Raw genomic sequence first — 12,945 nt, forward strand, 5'->3', positions numbered from 1 at the left:
GCATATAGATTGTGGGCGGGAGTGCTACAGTATATCGCGCTGATGCATTTCCCTCTACAAATTCACACCTGAATTCTTGTGAACCTTTATCATCCTCAGACAGAATGCTAGTGGAGAACAGGATAAGCAGGAAGAGATACAAAATCATGGCCAGAAATACGTCCTGTTTGTACGAATAATTATTTTAAATGATAAACAATTTTTGTCACACTTCACACAACATCAAATGCAGTGCGGCACACACAGCGTTGAAACAGTATTCATTTAAAATACATTTAAGAAGTATGATTGAGTTACCAATGAAAATAAAAAGGTAGATGTTACAAATTAAAGACCAAATTACAAAATGTACAGATCCCTTATTTCACTAGCTTTAAAGCTGGCAAGCTCCACTCCATTTTTCTCACACTGCCTGTGCTGCAGCACCTCTTTTCACCCTCTGTCTGAAACCAGAGCCCAGTCTGCTCTGATTGGTTAGCTGTTGTGATTGGTCAACTGCTTAGAGATGTCCCGCCCCTTAGCCAACAGGTACAATGTGTTGGAGTGCTAGCCAATAGGAGTGTGAGTGTTACATTGTGATGTCACCATGTTAGGGAAGTGACAAAGGAGTCCAATGGAGGCGTTTCAGGCATGGGGAGGGAGTGTGTGGGAGAGAAACTCCCTCTGGAGGGAACCATTTACATGCACAAAAACCTATATAACACGCTACAGGGAATGGACAACCTCAAAAATCATAATAGGGCCTCTTTAAGCCTCTTTAATTGCGCACTAAAGGGATGCTGTACACTGGTAGGATGCCATCCAGTATTAAAACGTTGGAATCGTGGGATGAAATCACATGGTGTCATTTGCTGCACAATATGGCTGCTTTAATGGACACATGTAAAGCCATTCCAGGAGATGTGCTATATTATAATGTGTCAATGTATCACAGAAGCTGCTTGGTCAGAGTGCTTATCTTCACCATCTCTGTGTTGTGTCAAAGCATTTTGTGTGGAATGAGCCCTATGGCCCGGTTTATGGATGCGGATAGAAAAACATCCTAGCAATTGAGAAGCTGAAGGATTACACATGTAAGCAGATCAGCTTCAGTCCTAAGGTGATTAGATAGAGGATATCAAAACAGGAATTATGACAACAAATCTGCATTATATCACTGACAGTGGTATTGACGTCTGTGTGCATTGAACTGGGAATGTTAAGGTTAAATGAAGATGGGGTAGCTATAGACATCAGCATTAAGTATTTATTAGAAAATGATGTATTTTAGAAAGATGTGCCAACTGTCCTGTATGACCATCCATCATGATGGTGAAGGATTCTGAAGTAAAGAGGATTTAGAAAAATGATTTTACAAAATGCAGCATGGCTTGCACATCATTACTAAACAAGTTCTTGATTGAATTATTAAAGTTTATCTTGTTTAGATGGGTCATTAGACATCAAGACCTTTTTTGTTCTCAGTCTTCACTATACTGCATGTATTTAACTCAATATATGCAAACATTTAGGTCCAATTATAAATGGAGACATTTGGAAAACAGGTCAGTCAAAACAACTTTTAACTTCTGCATTCAAAGAAATATTTTCTGAGGAAAAGGACAAGAACAAGCTCTCCTGTTTATTAAAAAAAATGTTGCTGCTGCTGGAGAAAATGTCAGACCTTCTGCTCCCTTTGTCACAGAATTCTTCCAAACAATTATGGATTTGAACATTAATCCTTTCAATAGCTGCTTCTGAGTTTGCATTTTGCATATAAATGCATGAGCATGGTGCTTATGCACTCCGAGCACCAGAGGTTAAAGTTATTAATGTTTATTCCTTAGCTTTTAAGGAATAAACATGAGTTATGTGACAAGCTATCCATTGCTCCTTGGCTTCCACCCTTCCTGTACAAATCTACAACTGTCAACCCTGAATCCACCAACCCAAATAATAAGCAAATCCAGGTAAAGGTTTACACTTTACCTTACACATTATTCAGCAGTGTGTCGGTAACCTGTTTGATTGGCCAGTCTCCTGATATTATGTACACTTGGCTTCAAAAGGAGGAATAAGATGATTTCGTACCCAGTTAAAACATACCTTTAAAGACTTTGATGTCTCCTAGAAAGAAATATCATCATTATAATGTTTTTACATAACTAAAACATTTGAAATGCCTTTTTCAAGTGATGTTTTTTGGGGGGGGGTTAGCATAAGGAAATATAGTACATATGTGAAAACATGCACAATTCAAGTGGGGAACATCCATGCTAAATCCATGATCATTGTGTTAAGAAATTAGCAAGAAAACAGTTTAACAGTTTAGCTCCAAGTGTACTGTTTGATGGTGTCAAATATAATGTACTGTACCATTTAAATACACATGTTGTAGAAAAGTTACTGCATAAATACTGGATTATTAAAAATACCTCAATCACCATTAAAGCTGTTGACTTTAATGACTCTTTGCAATTATTTGTCACCTGCTTAAGAACAGATATACTAACTGCAATCAGGAGACAAGTGATGAAAGACCCCCACTATTTTCAGAAGGGTTTTAAACTTATCAAGAACCAATAATTATGACAGATGACCATTTTCCTTCACTTCCTCTTATATTACATCTTATATTTCCTCACATATATCTTATAGTCTAACATCAGCTTCTAATTGGTCATGCAAATATTCTTTATTTTAAAAGAAAATATTATGTAATGTTATGTAGTGTTCTATGAGTATAAAAGAGGTTTTAAACGTTGAGGACTTTTTTTGCATTATTATTCAAATCCACCTATTTATAGTCTCCTTTGTAAGACATTTAGAAATGTTTTCAAGTATATATATTGTTAAGCTTAAGGGACCCCACACCACCTGTCAACCATAATTTACTAGTATGTGTAACACATAACTATTATATTATGGACGTTATATAGCAATATACAGCTTCCAGATTGGATCACTCACTGAGGTATGGTTGAAGTGGAATACCATAACATATATCAAGACTGAGCCAGCTGAACAGGTGTATAATCTGTTATATTTGCCCAACCACAAATAATTGACTTACTAAACACCCCTAACCTTTCAGAACATATTTGAAATATTTTGGGAAAAAAGAAAATGACTGTCCGAATCTTCTTGCCAAAAATGTACGCTACATAATATTCTATGTACTCAAGTGCACTGTTTTGTCGTGTTTTTTGCTGCTAACATTACACAACATTTCATATTGTGTCAACACATGTCTACAGAAAACTGTTTACTGTTTTTCATTGTTCTACCTTTGATTCATCCTTTTGAATTATTATTTTTCTCTTCCTCAGCCCCCCCCACTTTCACAGATACACCACCTCAGTATGTAGAGGCCAAGGAGGGGGGGAGCATCACTTTGACCTGCACGGCCTTTGGCAACCCCAAACCCTCAGTGGGCTGGCTGCGAGAGGGCAGCCTCGTGGTCAGCAGTGCCAAGTACAAGGTAAATACTGTCTCTATGTATCCTCAGAATAATGATACAGTAATTTATCAAAGCTTGTTTTTCAGACTGACAATACTGCTGTGTAAAGATCATTCATTTTATTTAACTGCATGGGTAAGGCAGGTGAAATAGACAAATGGTGGACCATACTTCACGCAAAGTTGAAACACTACACAGAATCTACAGTATATCATTACATTAGCTTTTGACTTCTGGTTATTAAATGTAACTTTTAAAAGGTGCTGGGCAACGATTACAATTTGTAATAAGGATTAATCGCATGATTTTTCTGCGATTAATCGCGATTGTAAATCTCAACTTCAACCTTAAAGGGGACCTATCATGCAAAATGCACTTTTGTACGTCTTTTATACATGAATATGTGTCCCCGGTGTTCCAGGGAACTCACCAAGTGTCAGAAAACACAACCCTCTCTATTTCCCTCCATACCCAAATCTCTAAAAAAGGGGCTGCAACGGATCTGATAAAAACTGATCCAGATTTGAACACTGTCCTGACGTCAGGATGGTGGCGCGACGGCTATTGGGCCAACTCCACCAATCAGGAGGAGACCGCCACGGCCATTGCCGTTCGAAAGCGCTGGAGACGCTGTAGTACATATGCCAGGCCTCTAGATGGTGCTGTTGCTCACAGAATCAACCCTTGCAAAAACAGAGCGAAAAAATGTCAAATTGAGCAAAATGAGGCATGGCTAAAATGCATGATCTGTTCGGTATTTTGAAAAAAAAAAAGTATAAATATGCCTTATATAGGTATGGTCCTACACTATATCATTCAAATATAGCATGATAGGTCCACTTGAATTAATGTAGTCAAATCAAATATAAAACAAAAGCTATTTGCCACTTATGTTCATGCCCTAAATGCTCTCATTGGTTGAGATGCGTGATGACGCCCATCCTAAACCAATACTGATCATCCAACCCCTCCTGTGACCTGTCATGTCTGTATGTGTATTCAAAGCCAGTGAGCAACGCACTTTCAAAATAATAATATGAATGAAGAAAAACTGTTAATGTGCGATAAAATAATTGTCGGCGTAAATTAATGAATGCGTTAATGAAAAATGATTTAAATGATTACACATTGTGTTAATTTGTGAAGATTATCCTTCTGAACAACGTGTTGGTAACATAAATGTGTGTTGTCAAGTATATTGTTTGCAATATTCCAAAATCCAATGGAAAAATCCCATTGCCCTGTCTTCTAGAAAACTTTTCTGGGCTTTCTTTCAGACCCCTTTAATTATTATTATAAATTATTGATAAAGGCAGTCTTATTTAAATAGCCTGATACCAAAAATATGTACAGCATTCAACACCCTCTGTCTTTAGACCTTCAATTCATATTACGTAAAACTCTTTAGCAGGAAGGAAATGGAAGAAACCTTGTGAAGAAATTAAGGTGGGATCCCCGATTCAGAAAGTAATGACAATATGTGAAATCAGCATGACAATATATAGATTTAAATCATAAATTACACATCTGGATCTGGGGAATTGCTGCCAGACTGATAGGACCTAAGCCTCACAACCTCCTCTCCACCACTGAGACCTGGAAGACGACAGATCTCAAAAAACACACAAGAGACAAAATCAAGCATTCCATTCACACAGAGGGAGAGAGACAAGAGGGGAGCTGCTGAATCTCCTGGAGAATTTGTGAATCTATTAGAGAGTATGATCCTTGTGGGATCAGCTGTAAGTGGTAAGTGTAGCAGCTCAGTGAGCACATTGTCATTGCAGCTGGGATCCTTGTCTCTGTCATATTTTACACTCATCATGGCAGAGAAGGGTTTTAGATTGTATGTTTAATGAGAAGAAAGACACAATTTCTTTAAAAGTGTACGCTGTACAGTATTGAGTCCTGCGTCACTGAATGGAAATAACTTCCCCTTATTAGATCGATTATACCTACATTCTCAAATATGCATTGTTAAACAGCAAGCCAACAACTTACCACACAATATAAATCATTTTCCACACAATTAGTTTTTATTTTATTTGGGAGACAGAATATGATCTATGAATGTCATCATCAGTGTTGGGCAAGTTACTTCCAAAATGTAATACAGTACATATTACTTATTACTGTCTTTTTCAAGTAATAAGTTACATTACAATATTACTGTCTCTGAAATGTAATGAGTTACACTACTTTTATATTACTTTTGAGTTACTTTCACCAAAATGACCGCAAAATAATGGCTAGGTATTTTAAATGCTAAAATGTAGTTTAGTGCAGCAACTGTGTAGGCCCTTAAGGCTACTAACAACTTTTATTACACGGCTTAGTTGAATACTCGATTCTGAAAAAAAAAAAAAACACCATTTAATTTCGGGTTAAAATGTGAGAATTGTAACGGGTATTATATTACCCAAATTTCATTAGTAATGCGTTACATTACTGTAACGCGTTACACCCAACACTGGTCATCATTAGCCATTAAATGTAAAACATTAGATTCATAATTAAATGTTCCTTTATTGGAGAGTTACTGTATTATATGTACATTTGTCCCAGTCACAAGCAGAAGATTCGCCCAAGACTGTACCAGATACTTCTAAACCTGTAGCTCTGCTAACAGGAAGATATGCCATGTTCAGCTTAATTTGAGATTTCAAAAACGTCAGTCAGTAACTATTCTGTCTTTAATGTAGAACTTCGGATTCGGGAAAAGGTAGGACCCAAATGCAGAATAAAAAAGACAAAAAGGTCAAGGAACAAAAGGCGAGCTTTATTTAAAAAAAGCTGATTACTGAAAAAACATGACATAAAATAAACAGGTAGCACGAGGTAGCATCAAGACAAAAACTGACCGTGACCAACATGGAGGGAGACAGGAAAGACAATGAACCGACATGGAGCACAGGGGAAGACAAGACTAAATGCAAAGAAGGGTAATCACAGGACAAGACACAGCTGGGCAGGGGAGGCAGAAACACAAGGGCAACAGGTGAACACAATCAGACAATCAGACACAGGAGGGAAAACACAGGAAGGAAGACAAGACACATGGAGAACAGAATTGAAAAATAAAACCCATGACAAGACAGACAAAACGAAAATCGTGACATAAAACTAAGATCAAGGGACGGATTCAAGACGTCCAACACCAAGTCCAACACTTCCAAAAGGGTGGGTGGAGGGGGTCCGGAGGACGGGTTTGGGCTGACAGCCCGGGGCAAGGCAGAGGAACAGGAAGGGGTCTCGGGCGGACGACCCGGGGGCAAGGCAGAGGAACAGGAAGGGGTCTCGGGCGGACGACCCGGGGGCAAGGCAGAGTTCACGGAGGGAGTCTCGGGCGGACGTCCCGGTGGCAAGGCAGAGGCAGAGAAGGCGTGAAGGGCCGCGGCGGGCATAGTCAGGGAGCCGGGCACAAGGACGGACCGGTACTGTCTCAATACTGATTCAAATAAAAACATTTCACTCATGGTGCAGCTTTGTGGACAATAATAATAATAATAATAATACACTAATCAATAGACAAGTCCAGATCATATCACAAAAGCAGGAGCGCTGGTGGATGATTTTGTGGATTGGACTGGAAGAAATCATCTGCTACTGAATGTGGCCAAGACCAGAGAGATGGTGATTGACTTCAGGAGGAAGAGGACATCTCCACAGCCCCTGTGCATTCTGGGAGAGGATGTTGCTGTGGTGGAGGACTACCAGTCTGTTGTTGCCAGTGCACTCTTCTTTGCTGTGGTCTGCTGGGGGGGGGGGGGGGGGGGGGGCAGCATCAGAGCCAATGACACCAGCAGACTTAACAAACAGATAAGGAAGGCTCGCTCTGTCATCAGCGTCAAACTTGTTCCTCCTCTCCATCACAGCTACCAAAACTGTGGTGGAGAGGAGGACTGGACAAAATGTTATCAATCATGGATAACCCCACCCACCCTATCCACCTGTAATGTGGCCCTTCATAGTGTATATTTGACAGACAGTCTTCTGATATATATCTTCCACTGTCATTATGTATATATTTTAAGTTCTGTCATTTAAGTTATATTTTGAGATGTTTCTATTTTATGCTTATGTCTGTTTATTTTGTAGTCCTTTTCATCTTCACATTGTGTACAATCCCTGGTTTACATGCCGCTGTAACAAAAAAATCCCAAATTGGGATCAATAAAGTACATCTTATCTTAGTCGGTAATCTTGGTGTGAATATACTCAGATCCAAGCTTTTGCAGCCACATATCTACATCAGCATTTTATCCTATGAAAGAAAAGCAACAATAACAAATGTCATGTTCAGACAAATATCCAGCAGAGTGCATAATTGTACTGGTCCTCCACGCAGTAAACAACTTCATCTTATTAACAACTAAGCAAACTAACTGTGCTCTTCCTGCCCCTAAATCTTTACACTGGCTCCTGGTAAATTATAAAATAGATTGTAAAAGTGCAGGTTTATTAATCATCTTACAACATTTGGCCAAAAAACGGTTCACCTTGAGGAATATAAAACACAGAAGATCTCTTATTTGTTTTATAATCAATGAGACGCAAGTCAAAATATGCTTTCATTCAGCACAAACATGCAATCAACAGTAACATCTCTGCTGTTCTGTTAATTCATTCTTTTATCAAACTTGGGCACCATTTCCATGTTGTTATTCTTTTTAAATATTACATTACTTACTAATTCTTATACATCCTTTTTTTTGATAAAATGTTGATCTTACAAATGTATTTCCTGCACTCTCAGTACTTTAATGTGTGTGTGTGTGTGTGTGTGTGTGTGTGTGTGTGTGTGTGTGTGTGTGTGTGTGTGTGTGTGTGTGTGTGTGTGTGTGTGTGTGTGTGTGTGTTTTCAGGTGTCTGATGGGAGTTTGACAGTGCTATCCATCACCCGTGAGGATCGTGGAGCTTACACATGTCGAGCCTTCAGCCCCCAGGGAGAAGTCGTTCACACCACAAGGCTGCTAGTACAAGGTAGCTGCATGTGTCACACACACTCATTTTAATAAGGAGAGTATCTGAGAAACAGCTATTACATTTTTTTATTGGATTTATGCAGGTTGAGTTTTTTACAATATCCATCATTCCATGTGTTTTCATCCTCAGACAGCATGATATATAACAGCTGACACTGAGCCACATCTTCCATCAACCTAATTGATGCTTTAAACTAAGTTTTTCTGTTGGACATGTTTTTGGATAGCTCCACTCTGCACTCAGGAATCACATGTATTTGCTTTAACTCAACAGTTTGAAACAGATTTAATGAAATGGTTCATGACTGTGGTAGCTGCCAGGGTTCATTATACAGAATGTACAGATTAGATAAAGTATTGCAATATTTCACTATTCTGGTAGGTGTGAATGTGATGCTTAGTAGGATTGCATTGAGAGATTAGCGTTTTAAAGAAGTGATGCTGTTGCGTGCTCATTTGTGACATTTTTGTTTAATTTACGTTATCTTAACTTATATTGGATTTGATGCATTTCTTTACTTCCTTATTTTTCCTAAGACTATAATGTTTTGTGCTGACAATGTTTTTTACATGGCAGAAACAGTAGCTACTAACCCCATACAACACAAAGTTAGCTCGAAGTAACAATAGCATGTATGCACAGCAGTAATGTTTCCATGGATTGCTTTTCCGATTTGTAAAGTTCTATTTCAGAAAAAACCCTTATGTTGAGCTTTCGTCATTAGTCATTCTAAATGTTGGCGACCACACGCATAGAAAAGTATGATTTTCTTCAGAAAACCCTCATAAAGCATGTCCACCGCTTTTGCAGAGTATGTGCAGGTTGATGTTTGGGCAAGCCTCAGTACCTTTAAGACACATTCATGAGCAAAAGGAGAAAATAGTCTTTGCAAAGGAAAACTGTCCCAATGAGCAAAGTTCAAGGTCAGATAAATAACACATTTGAATAATCTGAGGTCAATTGATAAGACACAGATATCTGCATTAGGCTTCGAAAGTAGAATTTGTGTAAAAATGAAAGTGCTGCCAGTACTGTTGGAAAGAGCAGAGCAGGTAAGGAGAGAACAGCAAATATGTAGTACAGTGAGTGGTTCAGAAGAGAAGCAGTATATATATAGAGAGAGAAAATAGAAAACTGTTGTTTCCATAATCAAGAAAGATATAGCATATTTCTGGGTTTACTATTATCCAGCAGAAATGTTGTTTCAAACTAATCAATAAAGTACACAGCAGGCGACCAGACCTCTACACCAGCAAGGATACACAACATTGATCTATATTGATCCACAACAACAGAAACTATGTGAGCCCCCAAATCTGTTTCTACCTAATCGAGTTTCTCAGAGAGGCCTTATGATGCTTTCTGGGTTTTTGTGCATGTAAATGGTCTGCAAAGGCTCAAATCCCTGTTTTCCTTCCAGAGGGTCCTCTCTCATACACTCCCCCCCTGCCTGAATCGCCTCCATTGGACTCCTTTGTTTACTTCTTTAACAATAGTGAAATCACTACGTAACACTCAAGCTTCTATTGGCTAGCTCCAACACATTGTACGTGATAAGCTAAGAGGCGGGACAACTCCATCATATCTCTTAGCGGTTGACCAATTACAGAAGAACCGGCCAGATAATAAACCACTTTTGCAACATTAAAGCATGTAAACGTAATAAATAAATGAACCCTAAAATGACCATATTTAGTATTTAAGTACATCATTTATAGGAACATACACTCAACACAATATGAATCAAGATTCAAGGCTTTTATTGTCATTCGTGCATAGCTACAGTGTAGTTATGTCGATGAAAATCTTAGGTCCCAGGCTCCTCCAACAGTGCAACACAATAAAACAGATAAAATAGTGCAAGTAAATACAATAAAATAGAATAGAAGTAGTGCCATAAGAGTCCTATGAACAAGAGTTTATTTGGCAGTACTTCACAGCTAAATGTGAATTTTAGCATAATGGTATAACGTTTAATTTAGGTTTGTTTAATACACGTATAGATATGTAGAAAAAAATAGACATAATGAGATCATTTAGTAAATGTATAACTTTACCATACCTTATGGCAATCGTTACAATAATTGTCGGGTTATTCCCTCAAAACGACCAATCTCATCCTCATGGTGGAGCTAGAGGAAGAGTCAGGCATCACCATCTGGACCAAAGTTACTGACCAGCTGACGGACAAACTGCCATTGTGTTAGGATGGCGTGGAAGGGTAGGACCCAAATGCAGACTATCAAAAAGGTAACAGGTCTCGTAACAAAAAGCGAGCTTTATTTTAAAAGCTGATCAAAACAAGGCATGAAACAAATGGGTTGTACAAAAAACTGACCATGACCCACATGGAGGGAGACAGGAGAGACAACCGTGACTGACATGGAGGAAGACAGGAAAAACCAGGAAAAACCAACAATGAACCAACAATGAACCAACGGGGAACACAGGAAGAGACAAGACTAAATACAGGGAGGGGTAATCACAAGACAAGACACAGCTGGGGTAAGAGAGGCAGAAACACAAGGGCAACAGGTGAACACAATCAGACAATCAGACAATCAGACACACCAGGGGAACTAATGACAGGAAGGCAAACACAGGAAGAAGGAACAGAGAAGACACAAGGAGGAAAACATTTCAAAACAAAAGGTGGAAAATGAAAACATAAATACAAAACCGTAACACATTGAGAACAATAAGCTTAACAGCATCAACAATGGTCAAAGTTTCATTTCATTTCAAATGTGTTCACTGAATATATCTCTTCTCTGATGGTATGCTATCACAGCAGGCTGAGTAGAATTTAAATAGTATGTTTATTAGTGAGACTAGACAACTCTGAAATGAGTTTTGTGACAAATGCATTTTAGAACATTTAACACTAGATGGACCGTAACAATTGTATTCATATATTTGAGCAGGTCATTATTTATAGAGGTCCACAGAGAAATGAAGTCAGAGGAGGATAGAGCTTTAACCTTGCAGCTTCTAAAAAATATAATGTCAGCTTCTGTAACTCTAACATCCGTCTGTATCAGCTCACACTCTGCTTCTGAATCAACACATTCTCTAAGATCTGCCTCATCACACATCAATGCTCATCATTTTAACGTTTTTTTTTTTCCCGAAATTGAAAGTCAACACTAATGTGTATCTGTGCAGGGACCTTAGATATGATCAACCAAATGGATAAATGAAGCAGCAGACATTCCAGGTCATCTCCTTCAAAGAGCGCTGCCAAAGATCACAGCTGGACAGTCATGACCTCAGATGAACTCCGGGAATTGAGGCTCTCTAAATCTCACTTTCACTGAGACCTTAACAGATTGTTTAATTTCCAACAGAATGATACACATATAAGTACATTAGCAGAGATATGCTCACTTCATGATAAACTGAAGAAACAACCATACAATTCCAATAGAACTAGAAACCTCAGTGAGTATGATACAGGCAAAGTAAAACACCCCGTAGAATTTACTGACCAAGCTTAGTAAAAAGAATATTGTTTAGCACTCTCCCTCTTTGCCTTCTTTGTTTACTCTGTCAACAAGGCTCTTCTAGCTACAGTACTGTAAGCTGTATTGTTTAGTTGCTTTCTATAGCAAAATGCTCTCTGTAACAGTGATAACTGTTCATGTCAAGGGCTTTAATTGTGAAAGGGAAATTGAGCCCTGTAGACAGAATGTAATTGTAAAGAACGGCTCATAGGAAACTAATCCTTTTCTTCCCGCCATTATATAGTCACATTTAAAATGTACTTCATAATGATAAGGTTACCCAGATGTCTTATCTATGACACTTCACAGACATACTTTAAAGTGGGTAGTCCTGTTAGATGAAATGCTGGGCACACATCCTGAGCCAAACCTGATCAGTCCAGCCAGAACATGTGTGTGATTAATGTCTGCATTTCTGCTCTCTCTCACCCTAACCTTAACCAACGTGTGCATGCTTTGTACAAGAAGATAGAGTTTAGTGGATACGTCGAGGTGGAGGAAATATGTACTCTGGTGTTTAGCGTTATTCCAAAGAATGAATTTAAGCTTGCTTCCATCAATCCAACGCTCTGTTTTTGTGTTTTTCGGATGTTAGTTGCTTCCCTTTGTCATCGAACAGACAGTTAACTCGTTCAAAGAGATCACATATTTCCTTTAGTGACTGGGAACATAGACAGCACCGAGCCAGAGCCCTTGTTTGACTTTTATAATTCAGGGGAGAGACGGATTATTAGAAGTGCTCTTGGAAAGCCACTGAGCAGCAGATCAACTAAGAGACTACAGTGCCAACAAATCTCCAGCACTCAGCTGGGTACATATAGGGCACACACACACACTCACACACACGCACACGCACACGCACACAAACTCAAACACCATCAACACATTTATCAGCCCAGGCCCGGTGCTGGTCGTCCTGCTAAGGGGCTGGCAGATAGAAATGCCTGTTAAAGGATCAGGCCCTGGGCTGCAGATCAGGACTAACATATGGGGCTAGCAGTGTATCAGTGTGTGTTA

General features: G+C 38.9%; 1 protein-coding gene across 3 annotated transcripts in view; it reads left to right on the forward strand.

The window, feature by feature from the left end:
* igsf9bb (immunoglobulin superfamily, member 9Bb) overlaps positions 1-12,945 on the forward strand; it is a 118,285-nt gene that overhangs the window by 61,130 nt on the left and 44,210 nt on the right. For all 3 annotated transcript variants that reach the window (XM_034151659.1, XM_034151667.1, XM_034151673.1), the window contains exons 4-5: positions 3,309-3,460; positions 8,305-8,422. In XM_034151659.1, the coding sequence (XP_034007550.1) occupies positions 3,309-3,460; positions 8,305-8,422 (270 nt within the window). The remainder of the gene's footprint in view (positions 1-3,308; positions 3,461-8,304; positions 8,423-12,945) is intronic.

Source organism: Trematomus bernacchii, unplaced genomic scaffold, assembly GCF_902827165.1.
Source record: "Trematomus bernacchii unplaced genomic scaffold, fTreBer1.1, whole genome shotgun sequence".
NCBI lineage: Eukaryota > Metazoa > Chordata > Actinopteri > Perciformes > Nototheniidae > Trematomus > Trematomus bernacchii.